The following is a 15,558-nucleotide window of genomic DNA, read 5'->3' on the forward strand; positions in this document are numbered from 1 at the left end:
ATCAACCGGAAATAAAACAAGAGTCATTCCAGACACTCCAGAGGGCATTTTAGCCGAACACGTTAACAAATAACTTCATGTATAATATGTGTTACACTTGTGTGTGGAACAACTGGGGACGTTGAAATGATGGCAGCCGTGCCATCTGTAATTTGAGCTAGTCTTCCCTTTCTTGACGTATTCTAAAGTTCGTAGCTGCAATTGCGAAAGAACACCGCAAAAGGGAAAATTTAACTTCCGGTTGACGTACTTGGCTTGGCGTCCGGGCCATCAAAGCATTAAAAACAGCATGCACTCACATGAAAAAAATCGAATTTTTGGTTTTGCTAGCGGCATACCTCGCGATCGATCTTTGGCTCAATGTCATGGTGTGTTGCTCAGACCAAGTTCTATCTCTTATGTGCCTTGCAACTATAAAAAAGAGAAAGGGTTTCCAAAAATAGATTTACACTAACAAATTGCCTTCTGAGACTGGTTTAGAAAGAGGTTTTCTAAAGCTAACTGCCATCTAACAAGCCCTGCAACTCTGCAGCTGCGCTTCCTTCAGTTCCTTGTGTGGGAGCGGCGAGGGAGTGGGGAGTTCGGGCGGTGATGGTGTGAAATCTCGTACCACTCTCGCCCCAATCCCCTCGCCAACTGGCTTGGCAAAACAAGTCTACTTCAATCAGCAATCAGCTCAAACCATGATTCGATAATAACAGAAACAAAAATACAGATAAAACCTTTTCTTTGTGTTGGTTGTGGTTCCTGCAGGCTTCATGGCGACCGTTCACCTAACCTGGCTACACCGCCGCGAGAAAAATAACGCCTGATCGCAGGTTACCGTTCACTTGTTTTGCCGCTCGGTAATTGGGCCCGGAGAGTTTCAGCTGTACTAACAAAGTCTGTAGCGACCGCTTCGCATGAAATGAACTGAGAAAATCGCCTAAAATTTTAACTGAAAAATCGTGTCTGTTTTACACCATCCAAATGGCTAACAGAGAATAATGAAAAATGGCTGACAATAAATAAACCAAGATAACACAATCAACTCTCCTAATTACAAGCCTAAAACGGCACTGAGCACTTTGGATTCATATACAGCCTATTGATCATAATAGTCTAGGGTAGTTTTAATTATTTTCACATCCAACACATTGTGAAACTCAAAACAGACTTTGGGCAATGTAACCTTCAGCTTTGCCGGACGAAAACAAGTCTCGGTGATGGAACAAAAACAACTTACTTATTTCTATGCAAATGCAAGAAGTCAATAATGAAAGAATAATTAATCAAACGAATCAATTAAGGAAGTTCTACCACTGCACGTAAGAAAGCTAAGTAAAAGAAACTGATTTTCTTTAATCAAGATATTTAAAATGTTCTTTGGTATAATGTAAAAAAAACACCGGGCTACTTTGTTTATTATACGCACAGGCAGATAATTCGCTTTATACCCTGCATACCCAATGAAACATGGAATAATGAATCGAACGCTTGGCAACAGTCGGTCAGGTGTACGAGGCAACAGAGTTAAAATATCTATTAATATTTTTTGGTTTCGCCTATCTTGTCACCATCATTCCGTAATGTGGACTGTCAGTAATGTTAATTGCTACAAATCTCTTACTAAGTTCAAAGTACAAATGGTGCAATTATAGCCCCCTTATCAAAGCGAATAACTTTGCCATATTTCCATACCATGCTATCAAAACATAGTCAATACGATAAACGCATACTTAACGACGAATCACAGCGAAACATTACATTTTTCAATGAATATTACTGCAAATAAATTTAAATACGTGTAGTAAATAAATATCAGAAATTGAAACGTCTCGTGTTATTTTATTTATTTATTTGCACTGTCTAAGATGCATGCGCTCATTTTAATATTATATTCCAGTTTAAAATGATATTAAATTTGTTTTCCATCGCAGTTGTCGCCGCTGTTTTCTTGATTGGATTGGTTGCCAGGGAAAAAATAATTTTATAGTCTTCTCTTGATTCTTTTAAGATTGTTTTTGCAGATTATCATGCTATGATAACTGATGAACGTCTTAAAAATCACCCACTTTTAGTCTATAATATTTGTAGTACTGGGCAGGATAAGTTGATAAATGGGACTTGACATAATCATGTAAAGAGGGCGCGTGATGCGTTTTACATTTGGCAAGAATGACAAAACTCACAGTTGGCTGTATGAAAAATTAATGACAATTAAACTTACAACCTGCAGCCTTTTGCAAACGGGACGCGAAATGTTTAAAAGAAAATAATTATTCGCTGGTTTTGTTCTTCGCTGCGACTGAACAGCTTGAAGGAAAAATAACCATAGAAAATATTCTTTGCTAGTAAAAAATGTTTTCCTGACAAAAGACAGTTTTATTTGTAGAACTGACAGTCAATTGTTACTGTTTTGAAATGTAAACAAACTCGCGTGAGAACCCGCCAACGCGGAGCGCGGACGCCGTGCTTATTGCGCAGATTGTTGTGCGCATGTTTTAGTCGCGCTGAGTAAGCTCAAAGCAAAGATGTCGGACGAGGACCTCAGAGGTTTTTAGCTCGATTTCTTTTGTTTTTTCAATGCGATCGCTATAATTTCTGTACTGATACTTGCGTATTATATTTGAGGTTAATATGTCTGTGTCTTGCTTGCAATTTTCTGCTCGTAGACGCAAATTCAGGCAAGAAGAAAGGAGGATTGTTCTCGAGCCTCAAGCGTTCGAAGTCGAAAGGAGGACGTGGTAGGAAAAACGCCAAATCGAGATCCATGCCGCAACTTCCTCAGTCTTACGCTGAGATGAAGTATCAAATGAATGGCAATGCTACTAAACCTACTGACCAATTTAATATTTCTCAATCAGCTAAAGGTGCCGAGGAAGATGGGGCTGCACCCCTGCCTTCTCCTACGGAGGCAGGAAGTTTAACGGAATGTCCCGCTCAGGATGTCTCTCCCGGCGCACTGGTATGTTGTCTTTAGTTCTTTTTAATAGTAGAAACACCTACAAAGAGAAACAAATTAGCCCGAACGTGAAAATGCCGTTTTAATGACTTGCGTTTGTATATCGCTCGTGGAATTCGATTGTTGTTGTTATTCCAGCTTCTGTTTATTTCTCCGTCTCAACCTTCAAGGGTTTTCCCTTAACATGACTAAAATAACAGTGGTACAATTTATTTGATTATCCTAGGCTGGTGATGTAGCCAGAGCTGGGAAGTGTTCATTCTTTGCTCTTGAAGTAGAGCTAAAGGATGGAAAAGATTTGGCAGCCCGGGACAAAACAGGTACCAGTATTGTTACTAAATATATTCAATGCACGCGTACCCGAAGAAAATACATTCTTGATATTGAACCATAATTATGTTCCCTCCTCTCTGTTTTGTTCTAAAATCCTGTAAATGATTGTAAAAAATTTAAAATAGTCTAACTCTTTCACCCAGAGGAAGAGAAAGTATATAAACCCTAAAGAAATAAAACTGTAAAACTCAAAATTAGAATCACTAAACAGACTGATGTTTATAAACAAATGGTTTAGGGAATGTTTTAAATTAGGGTGAAGCTAAGCCCATCTAAACTCAAACACTCAACTAAGAGATCTAAAAACGTTATACACTGTAGTTAAAGTGTTAAACAAAACGTGTCAAGAGCTAGTTTGCTCGATAAACCAATATGAATTTTCTTAACTGATATAAGAGTTACTGTAACATTTGCGTAATAATCAGTTTACTTTGAAAGTTGGCTTTTGTTTGGATGATTAAGGAAGGGCTAAATGCCTTTACCCGCCGGCTTTGCATTTATTGTGCTTTTGGGGTTTAATGGTATATTTCTCTCTGCAAGTGGGATTTCAGAATAATAATTAATGTGTAATGACGAGTACTTGTGACAGACAGAATTACCTAGCAATAACAAAGAAATTAGCTTTGAAACTGAAAGCAATTCAGAAACCGTTATATGTTGCTCAGAAATTTATTGGAAATTACAAAATATCAGTCAGTTTACCCTGGCCATTTCTTTGGGTTAACACCCTGTTTTACAATCAATTATTTATTAAGTTATTAATTATGGATCTCTGCTGGATAATGTGCACAACTCAAGTCAGTTCGTCAAGTTTATATAAACACATATCCCCAGCAACAGGCGTCTAATAACATTTCTACTGGCTGATGATTGACATTGGGTTCAAAAAGCTATCCTTATGTTTACCTTTTGCGCGGGTGACTGCAGGTGGCCCATTTGTCTTCAAGAATTCCCCAAGTTTTATGCAAAACAATTTGCCGAGGAGCATTTTGCATATGAACCACGTTTGAAAATGTTCACAATGTTTACAAGCCTTCAAGTAAAATATCAGCATGTGTGATTGGACTGTTTGGAAACCAGTTTTAAGACGTAATTAAATATTACTAATGCTGATGTTACTAAAGAAGGTCCAAAATTTCTATATTTATAAGACAAAATTAACAGTCACGAAAAGGGTTTCTGATGATTTAATGAAAATTGATTTCATGTGGCCTAAACAATAAACCAATAATGAATAATTCTTGCTACACTGGGCAGCTGTTTTATATGTTACATATAGTAATTTACAAAAGTTTTGGAACACTGAAATTGATTGTTGTTCTTCATCGGAATTGACAGACACCATTAAAAAGTTAATTGCTTACTTTTTGTATTTAGAAGTTAATTTTTAACATAGCTAACATTTAAAGTTAATTATTTTAAATAACTTTTTAAAATTTCTTGACACTAACCTTTCTTGGAAGTTGAATTCTTTTTGACAGGAGTTTCCTGTTGTGGTAAGGTCCACAGTTTCTGGCGAATCTTTGTTAAACATTAATATAACTGTAAAATCTGCAAGCCCTGAGGGCTGTGAATAATATTTTTAATTTGAAGGGACACTTTGGTTGAACGAAACAACAATTTTGCATTTCTGGTCTGAAAAGGGCCATTGATTAATAAAAAAATGCCTGGACATTGTACCTTGTACAGTCAGCACATTTGGGTCACACGTAATGGTTTCATCAGAGATTGTCTGCAGACTTACTGTTATTTGTAGCTTTGATGTTTAAATTGAAGATATGCTCATAAAGTTAACTGATGAATAAGGTTCTTGATATTTGACACAAGATGATGTGTACATTGATTATCTTGAAAATTATTTCATGTGATTTAAAAATTAATTCTCTCCAGATAGTTAAACCTCACTTTCTTGTAAACCAAGCTGATGCAGTAAAGAAGCTGTATATCATGGAATTTTACTGTACATACCTCTTACCAATAGAGGCCGGTGCTTTAAAATAGCAAGATTTTAGGAGTTTTTAACTGTTTATTTGTGGTCATTTTGTTAGATTCTTTTAGTGTGGAATTCCTTCATGAAAAGCCAGTTACTAAACCTATCACCAGGCCACCAGGTTTGATAAACAGCTAAAGAAACTAAACATAAAGATCTTTAAACCTTTGTTAGTAAAACTAAATAACTAGTGATAAATATAAATGAGAGACTTTTTAGTACAATCCTCAAAGCCTTAATATGTACTTCAAAGACCCAAGTTTAAAAATGTTCTACGATTAAAAGAAAAGATTTTCCTCAACCCTGAGGAAATGCAAATTATTACTATGGCTGTGAGGATTTAAAAAGGCATTAAACTGGTTCATGATCTAAGAAAAGTAAAGAGGAGAAAATACTAAAAAATAAAACTAAAAATATATAACAACTGCTGGTAACTGAAGCCTAAACTTGAATAAACTATACTTTACTATTAATACTACTTTAAACCTGACCTACATTTTACTGAAGCCTAAACTTGAATTAAATATGAAAATGCTGAATGACAACCAATAAACTTAATATTTTGTAAAGACTAAATGATTCACCCAACTCCTTACATTTTTTTATTGTTGGGCCTAATTAAGGCCAAGGCCTAATTCAATTTACACTCATGTTAAAGTACAATTATCATCATTATATTCTAATGACATTAATCTTGTATTTTTTCAGGCACCAGTGATCCATATGTGAAATTTAAATCTGATGGAAAACAAATATACAAAAGTAGAACTGTGCAAAAGAACTTGAACCCCCAGTGGAATGAGAAATTCTGTGTACCTATTGAAGACATTACAGTACCACTCATCTTGAAAGTGCTTGATTTTGATCGAGTTGGAAATGATGATCCAATGGGACGAGCTGTTGTCGACCTGTCAGCAATTGAGATTGACAAGTAAGTTTTAAAATAAAATTCTTAAAAATCCTTTTTTGGAGTGTTACACTTCTACCAAATTTACTGTAGCTTGTAGTGAAAAGAAAAGAAAAACAAACAAACAATGCGGACAAACAAGTACATGTACATGTACGGAAAATAACTGCACAAGAACTTGGGGTGAAATCTGGAAGGAAAATACAGTAATGTGAAAGTCAAGAAACGTGTATGTACAAGTCTACTAAATACAAAGATCGCAATATTTAAGAATTGGGAACGAAGAGGGATGTGTGCTATTTGGGTGTTCATGCCTTCCACCTTGTGATTGAAAGGGAACACATCAAGAATAAAATAAAAACTAAAAAAATTATAATTTTGAATTTGCAGACCCACTGAGATGATTCTTGATCTTGAAGATCCAGATGGTGGGAAAGAGAAGTTGGGTCAAATCTGTGCCATCTTCACTGTACAACCAAAGAACTACGAGGACAGGCAAGAGGTAATGTTTCAATGCATTATTTAGTAATTCACAATAGTCCACATATTAATTCTTTGTGTAATGCTTTTCACAAATGGACGATAAGCTGACTCCTGAAGGCTGGTGCTGAGGTCCAACTCCAGAATAAACACCACTCATAACCTGAGGTTCCAAAAATCCAAAAAACAAAACCAGAATCAATCAACCAATCATATCAGTGTAGTCTGTGCAGCACTTCTGGCACCTGACCCCCTTCTCTGGAGGAGACTTCCCTCCATAAGTAAAGGTACATGTATTTGTGACTCACTGCTCTGGCAGTGCCCTTCTTCAGCTCAGCCATTGAGATCCTGAACCACCCAAATCAGCAGGAAACATAAGATATGGCTAAGATATATGATCTAGAATTGAAGAGGAGAATGGCCCTGAGAAGAGAATTCTGTATCACAATGGAGTTGCAGTGCTGTACACTGTACAGGTTTGTAATGGTGCCAATATTACTCCCCAACAGGTTTCCAGAAGAGCGGCAACAGCAAAGAAAGGTCAGACTCCAAAAGAACCTGGCAAGGGACAGCTGTGGGATGGTCTTGTTACCATCATACTTGTAGAAGGAAAAAAGATGATTCCTATGGATGATTCAGGTGGGTGTGGCAGGGGTGTATTTGCCCCCTTGTGTGGATTTCTAACACACTTGCTCTTCCTATAAGAAATTGGGAACAACACTGCATATGCACTTTAATTTAGAGCGGTTTTCACTTGAGCTTTGAAAGTAATTCGCATTTGCATTGGTTTTGCATTTCTACGTTTAGTGACTGGTTTAAAACTCTCGCGCCACTTTCTCAACCAATCAGAAGTAATGACTGGCTCGCGTACATTTTCCCGCTCTTCATGCCAGCTATTTGCTTCAAGTTTTGATTGGTTTACTGGATTGTCTGTGTTCTTTGTGATTGGCTATAGTGATTACTTTGGTTTTGGTTTTACGCACTCAATTGGACTTATCAGATGATTTAGATGTACATCTGTAGACTGGATTAATGTACCCCTTCTTTTAAGTCAATGAATACCCTCCATCACACCAGTACACATATAAATTAGGTGGAGAGAGGCACTGTAAGAGCAATAGCTGTTATTGCAGTTGAGCCAGCGATAATACATTCTTTTGTTAAAAAGGTATGCGAACAAGGCGAAAGGGTCAATACATGTACATCAGTGAACACAATGCAGAATGACCCTTTAGCCTCGTTTGTATGTCAAACCGCTGATAACTGCAATAACAGCTATTGTGTCGCCCAAGAACACATCATAAGGGCAATGGACAGAACTGAAGCCTTGTCTAGATTCATTAATGGCAATAATTATTTTAAACAGAGGTACTTTATTTTCCATTAGGTGGTCCAATTTTGTACATTTAGTGCATCTGGTTTGCAAATTACATAATCAATAGCCCATGTATTCTTTTAATTTTAAAGGACTCAGTGACCCATACTGTCGTTTCCGACTGGGTAACGAGAAGTACAAAACCAAAGCCTGTAAAGAGACATTGAGTCCACAATGGAAAGAGCAGTTTGACCTGAAGATATTTCCTGACTCCCCCATGATGCTCGAGGTGACTGTCTGGGACAGAGATATCAGGAAAGATGAGTTTATGGGAAGGTAAAGTGGAAATGTACATGGAACTAACATATAGCTTTAGATTTACTGATAGACTGATTATTTTATGCTTTCAGTGTATTTATTTCTTTTTGGCTCCTACATTGATGTTTTGTTCTGGTTTGATTGACAGGTGTCAAATCGACCTGTCAACACTGGAGCGTGAAAAGTCACATAAGATTGAGGCAGCACTTGAAGACAATGCAGGTATCATAGTCATGCACCTGTCAATCACAGGACTTGATGCGCCAGGCTGTGAATCAGATTTAAATGCATACACAGAGAAACCAGGAAGAAGGGCAGATATTACCAAACAGTTTAAGCTAAAGAACACAGGAAAGAAGATTAAAGAAATTGGATGGTTACAGGTATAATATTTAAATACAGTAGAACCCCTATTTAGCAGCCAGTGTCAGGGAATTGGCAAGTCGCTGCTTAATAGAGGTTGGCTGCTTACTGTAATTAGGGTTCCTCAGAAATTAGTTGAAGACCTTTTTGGGGACATTTGATTTGATTTGTCAGATTTCTAACAAAGAGAATTTAAATCAAGCCAATCAAATCAACCATAATAAAATCCCTTACAACAAAGGGTTTTTGAAACAGCTGATTTGATTTGCTAAATGTAAATTAATTTCCTTTGTCAAAGATCTAGCCAATCAAATCATGTGTCCCAAGAGCCACTTAATTGTTCCTCTTGCCCCAGGCTTTGCCGACTAAGTGGGACAAGCCGCTCTTGGAACGAAAAGGCTTTATCACTTGTTACCACTTTTTTGCTTTACTTCAATCTTATTAAGTTTTAGTCGTATTTTTAAGGCTTTCTACATTGTAAATTACTTCAAATTGGGTGACTTGTTCAAACTGTTACTTTTAATTATCCATTACATGAAAAGCACTGTAACTGCAGAATTACCAAACATTAAATTCACAGGTGAAACTTCATCGTGCCGTTGGACTGGCATCAGCAGACATTGGTGGAACCAGTGATCCTTTTGCTGTGATTGAGTTAAATAATCAGCGCCTTGTCACACACACAATGTACAAGACACTTAACCCTGCTTGGGAGAAGATCTATGAAATGTAAGTGAATTTAGTTTGGTCAAGAAAAAAAACAAAACAATAAGAAACTATGCAGTTCGTGTCTCAGTTTCCAGCAGGAATATTCCCATATGCTTTTATTTCTCTTAAAGCAAGCAATTGATGTACATGAGAAAATTGCTGCAAAAGCTCTATGAAATGGACAGGTTTCTTTTGAAGTTCTTTTGATGGAGGCTGACTAGAGAGTGGGGCTATTTCAAACCATACATCATTTAGGGTACATATTAAAGTAACGAAGTGGACTTTGGAACGTTTTAGTGCTGTCTGGTACGTTATTTTCCCAATAAAAAATAGCAACATTAATAGGAAAATGTCGTGGATAAGTACATGTAACTTTGAAGGCATGGAGTTTCCTTGTTGATAAATTGGCATGATTTACCATCTAGGGAAGGGGGAGTTATGCAGATGGGGAACTTACTGAACAGTGAACTTAGAGAGGCATAAAAGAGTGGGGGATTTGTAGAGCTTTTATGGTAAAACTGCAACAAAGGTGTACGAGTATAACACACACTGGTGACATTATTTTTTTGCCTTTTTTTCAGGACTGTGTTTGATATACACGATGTACTTGACATCACAGTGTTTGATGAGGATAAGAGAGGTGCACCTGAGTTTCTTGGTCGAGTGGTGATTCCATTACTACAGGTAACCATGGCAACACTGGCATAACAAATGTATGCTTGCTAGTATGCCATCATAGAACACATATAAAGAAACTTGCTTCCCAAATTTAATCTCTGTAGTCACTTAGCGCATTATTTATTTATTAATTAATTAAGGGAAGAAAAAATATTGAGTTTGCCATGTTCCTATACACAACAAGTACAATCATTTAGGGAACAGGTTCAAGATCGTATTTAAGATGTATTCAGTGCTCTTTAGGTTGTAATTCTCTGCAGTAGATAGGATTCTTTTGGTTCCATTGGACGATTAAAATGTGTTTGAACTGTGAATGTTTGTAAATAAGATGCTGAAAAGGAAATAATCTTTTTTTAATATCCGGAAAACTCCGTCATGAGTATAGTTACACGATCTCGTGACAAAGTTGCGCTTTAAAATAACGTGTGATACTAATGACAGAGTATCATTTTCCTGCCCAGGTCACCTGCGGCGAGAAGCGTCTTTACCAGTTAAAGAACAAGAGTCTGGAGGGCAGGGCCAAAGGGCACCTTATCCTGACCCTTGATGTGGAGTATAATCCTATACGGGCTGCTGTTAGGACCGTCAACCCGAGAGACCCCAAGATCATGTTTGATCCGCCCAAGTTTAAGAGAGCGGTAAGATCCTGAGAACTAGTGAATCTGTGACGTCAGACGTCTCAAAAACGCAGCGTCGTGAGCTAGTCTTCAGTGCAGGCGTTTTTATAATGGTGTGCGAGCGCTTGTATTAAAAAAAAAACTGCGTGAACTACGGCTGGAACGGGACGGCAAAGAAAGAGAAAATTCTTCTTTCCCCTTCTCGTCCCTCCTCTTTCGCTTTTCAGCCTGACTCTCACTCCCTTGTTTGTTTGTTCACTCGCCCCAACCCTCAACACACTCGATACTCGATGGAATATTCAGTGCTCGCTCGTCCACAATAAGACTGTACCTATACAGCAGGCTATGAGCTAGTGGGTAGGAAGCGCTTGGGATATTCAGTTCGGGTGTGTTCAAACTAGCCTCTGTGTGAGAGGGAAATTTAACAGCGGCAAGTCAAATAACAAGTGGTTTGCTGATTTCTCAAACCTGCTGTCTGTTTTACGTGGCGCTGTTTTTGTTTGATGTTGACGTGTTTTCGTTTTATTTTCACTTGTAGTTGTTGCAGCGAAACATTGACCGCGTCAACAAGCTGGTTGCGAGCCTGGTATCGACTGGAGCGTTTGTCCAATCACTGTTCACCTGGCAGTACAAGTTTAGGAGCGCCTTTGCTTTTGCAGTAAGTGTCTGCAGTACTTTTTAACAGCTGTCTTAAACTACATGTAAAACCAAATAATTACATTTGTCCAATCACAACAAATGTTAATAATACACTGAACCGAAAACAGGACTTAAAACAAAAAAAGTCACGATTATGATCAGTTCTGTACCTGATTCGTAAACACACACAAAGTGGTATTTGTACGTATTCCTGCGGGTCTAAACTTGGTTAAAAGAACACTGATGCCAATATTTTTCGATCAACAAACGCAATACTCGGTGAGGGGGAGGGGGTGTTTCTTTAAGCTATGGCTGGAACAAGTTCTTTATGAACTTGAAAACCAGAGTTTCATCAACGTAAGGGCTCTTTGCACATGAACTCTTTTGTTTTTCAGATCTACATCATGTTGTGCCTGAACTTCGACTTCTACATAATACCGCTGACCCTGCTGCTCACGTTTCTCAAGCAATACGTCATGTGTATGTTACTTGCCGAGAGAAACGTGAACCCAGAAGAACAGGTAAGCTGTCGCTCTTATCCAGCTTAATTAACTATATGTCAATCTTTCTTGTTGCTACGCAATGCAGAAGGGAACATGAGACATCTGCACGCTGGCTAGTCCACCATAGATGGTGCGGTGGAGGGTTGGAGAGGGTCAAGAAAATACTTGTAATGACTTAGGGCGCCCAACAATGCTAAACACTTCAGAGATTTGCCATCAATGATCCATGGATTAAAGGATGCTGAAATCCTGGCCTTGCATCGTGCTTTCTTTGCTCTTGTCAAAGGATTAAGAAGAGTGAAAATAAATTCAAATAATTTCCTTCTTAGTCCAGTTTCGCGCCATATCTGTTCTCTACTCAGTCTTAATGTAAAGCTGCTTTACTCGTGATTTAACTCTCTTGCTACAGGAAGGTGCACCAGTGGACGAAGAGGAAGATGACGATGAGGAGGAGGAAGAAAAAGGAAAGAAAGGGGTGAGTGGATTAAAACACGAAGAACGCTGATTTCAACATCGCAAGAAACAATGCTAAAAACGCTTTTTTTATTTTGTTACGTTTCTTTAGGACAAGGGAAAGAGTTTTAAGGAGAAGATAGCCGCACTTACATCTATCTGTCAGACGGTGCAAAATGCCTTGGATATGGCGGCCTCCCAAGGAGAACGAGTTAAGAAGTAAGTACAAACACCTACATTGTAACCCTCTTTAATACTAAAAACAATGCTTCCTTTGCCCTTTACCCATCTTGTGCCCTGATTAATGTGGTTGTATATTTTAAGTCGGTGGATGAAATCTTGTGTGTGACCCTTTCAATGTAAGCTTAAGAATTTAAGCCTGTGGATGAAACCCTAGTGCGTGACCATTCAGATTTAAAGGTATTGAGCACTACGTTTGTTTTCTGCCGTTTCTGCAATATATTTTGGGGCTTTTTGCAGTATTATCATTTGGTACTTTTGAGAGTAACCCTCTATGTTCCTTTCCCATACCAGATTGCGTTTGGAATAGCAGCCTAAAAATTCCAAGGCAAACACTGATGCAAAAATGAAGTGATGAAGTGTTAATTTAGACTACTAGTTCTTCTTTATGGATTTGTAGAATTTTCTTTGTTTTCAGACGTTATTTGATGATTTTAGACTACCTAAAAGCGTTTGTGACAGAATCACTTGAAGTAAATGTGATCATTTCTTGTTTTTCTTGCAGCACATTTAACTGGACTGTCCCATTTTGTTCGTATCTGATGTGCGTCATCTTCACGTTAGGAACAGTTGTACTTTACCTAGTACCTCTCAAGTTCTTGCTTCTGGCCTGGGGTAAGATTTAACTTTAACATTCTCCTTGGAGCTTTGATTCAATTTGTTTAATTCCCACGTGGAGAATTTATTTTTAAATCAATTATATTTTCCTCAGTGTTTTGTTTTAAAGGTCACTGTAGATGTAATATTTGGTCAAATTGTTGCTTGTTTTACCAGCTCTGTTATCTCGACAATTTTTGAATGTTGTTCATAGAAGCAAATCCATTATGATATTCAGGAAAACCACAGGTTTAGTTTCCTTCACTTCTTTGCGTTAGTTGAACAAGTGCGAAGGTCTAACATTTATGTTTTACAAGAAAAAACATGCATACAATTATTGAGGTAAACTTAACTATGCTTTTAGAGTTGTTTTAGCAGTGATCTCTACTCGTAGTTTCTTTGGCATCAGAATAATTTGTTTCAATGTGTCCTTTCGCCTTCTAAGAGGCGAAGACGATCGTTTTAAATAGTGAATTGTGAGTTATATCAACTTCCTTTATCTTTTTTTTTTTACCTCATCAGGAATAAACAAGTTCACAAAGAAGATCCGTAAACCGAATGCTGTCGATAACAACGAACTTGCGGACTTCCTGTCGCGTATTCCTTCAGATATAGAGATTGTAAGTTTACTCTTTTGTCCCATTTCTATTTTGTTCATACTGGCTAAAGTTAAGCTAGTTAAGAAATGAGGCCAATTATGGAAAACTGGAAGCGTTACATATAGAGTACCTACCCCCACCCCCCTGCGTTCGCGCTCGTTCAAATCCCCCGCAGTTTATAGTTTGCTTGCATACTCGCGCCAAACGTGAGAGAAAATAGAAGGTCTGGAAACGAACTAACTTCAGTTAGCAATGTTCATGCACAAAGCAATATCAAATCATTTGTTAGTATTTTTTAGATTGTGTATTGTAATGATTTTCATTTTCTTTTGTTTACAGAAAGAGCAAAAGGTTCTCAAGACGGACCCCTCCCTCAGGTTAAAGAGGATCGATGGTTAGCAGAAAAACTTTGAACACGAAATCCCCGCTAAAAAATTAAGCAACAACGCATCTGGCAGTCAGATCGACAAACTGGTTCGACCAATCAGGAAGAACGTGGACCTTAGTTGTTAATTGCAATATGTACGAACGGAAGCTACAATGAAAATACTTTGAAAATCTTTTGGGAAATATTTGTCCCTATAAAGACGAGAATAGACGCTGAGAACACTTGCAGTATAGAATATTGCGAATTGAATTCTATTTATTAAATTGTACAGTATTTATTATCTTAAGGTAGAATATTTGGCAAGCGAAGATTAAGATAAATGGCAGAAAATATAGCCACTGCGTTTTAATATTTAGCTAGGGTAGATTATAAAAATGCGCTGCCTTTAAAATATTTATATTGGGTTGAGATGTACAGATATAATGTAGTACATGCATATGTACAAAAGATGGTTAAGTTAAAACTTTTACCTTTTCTGCACTGCACAAACAAGAGAATATAATTTTCCCTTTTTTCACGTTGTCAAATTCCTTGGTTTGAAAATTAAGCTTGCATAGATTTATAAATTTTTCTAGGTTGACGTTTACAAAGGGTACGAGAATAGATCTACGAACGGATTTTAATGATTTGGTTATTAGACAATACAGCTTTGAGCGACAGTTTTGAGCCTTGTGCAGGCGTTTTTTCGTTTTAAAGGATATATTAGTTATAACAAAGAAGGATTTTCTTTCATTAAACTTTTTAACTTGTCAAGTGTAGTATATCTCATTTTGTAAAAGGAAAGGATAACGTTCTTAAGTTCGAACCCAAGATCCTTTACTCCACCTTACTTGTTACCCAGGATATTCACTAGATAAACCCCTCCAGGCGGCTGGTATATTGGAAGTTGATGCCCGCGGCTGAAAGTTTGTCCGATGAATGAAAATGTTGAGGATATCTTTCAGCCGAGGGCGTTATCCAATATAAAGCCAGAAAGGGTTTTGCGGTAGAATCACTATTTTAAGAACCTCCAAGGGAAACAAAAATTTGGCTCGAGAAATCGGGAGTGGAATTAGCGTTCGACTGAGGGAGGGAAACGCCCTTTGTTCAAGGTACTTTAGTATCGGGTGAAATAAATGCAAACTGATTGGTTTACGTAATTTTTTTTTAACACTGATTTGATTAAAAAGTTAGAACTGAAAAAACGTCTGATCGTGTAGCCTGCAAAGCGGGCGTGAAAATTTCCGCAAATTCTCTCAATTCCCCTATGCCTCCCCTCCCCTCGATACGCCTGCTATTATATGTAGGCTTGGTGATCGTTTATTTTGCACTACTCTTTCAATCGGGCGACGGATATCAAATCGGAGGGGTCGATCATCTGATATCCGTTGTCCAACTTTGTATCAAAAACGTGTTTTGTCCAATGCACGAGGGCGTGCAGAAATAAATCAGTGCGTTAAAAAGTAGGTACCAGCAAATTACTGTTGTTGGGAAACTTGACAAAAAT

The 15,558-nt window shown here is 37.7% G+C and overlaps 1 protein-coding gene across 3 annotated transcripts; it reads left to right on the forward strand.

The window, feature by feature from the left end:
* Positions 1-2,456: 2,456 nt before the first annotated feature.
* Positions 2,457-14,825, forward strand: LOC144657967 (multiple C2 and transmembrane domain-containing protein 1-like). Of its 3 annotated transcripts, XM_078518315.1 has the most exons (20): positions 2,457-2,535; positions 2,655-2,726; positions 2,847-2,947; positions 3,171-3,264; positions 5,326-5,388; positions 5,976-6,198; positions 6,565-6,676; positions 7,164-7,293; positions 8,122-8,305; positions 8,436-8,670; positions 9,231-9,379; positions 9,940-10,042; positions 10,498-10,674; positions 11,192-11,311; positions 11,688-11,813; positions 12,205-12,270; positions 12,361-12,467; positions 12,994-13,103; positions 13,608-13,705; positions 14,024-14,825. In XM_078518315.1, the coding sequence occupies exons 1-20, from the start codon at positions 2,514-2,516 to the stop codon at positions 14,081-14,083; spliced, it is 2,352 nt and encodes a 783-aa protein (XP_078374441.1). In that variant the 5' UTR covers positions 2,457-2,513; the 3' UTR covers positions 14,084-14,825. The 3 variants fall into 3 exon arrangements, with proteins under 3 accessions (XP_078374441.1, XP_078374428.1, XP_078374433.1); XM_078518302.1 differs by having other exon boundaries at positions 2,459-2,535; positions 2,655-2,947; XM_078518307.1 differs by lacking the exon at positions 5,326-5,388 and having other exon boundaries at positions 2,459-2,535; positions 2,655-2,947.
* Positions 14,826-15,558: the final 733 nt, after the last annotated feature.

The sequence above is a fragment of the Oculina patagonica genome, chromosome 1 (assembly GCF_052425735.1).
Source record: "Oculina patagonica isolate OP01 chromosome 1, crgOcupat, whole genome shotgun sequence".
In the NCBI taxonomy this organism is placed as follows: Eukaryota; Metazoa; Cnidaria; class Anthozoa; order Scleractinia; family Oculinidae; genus Oculina; species Oculina patagonica.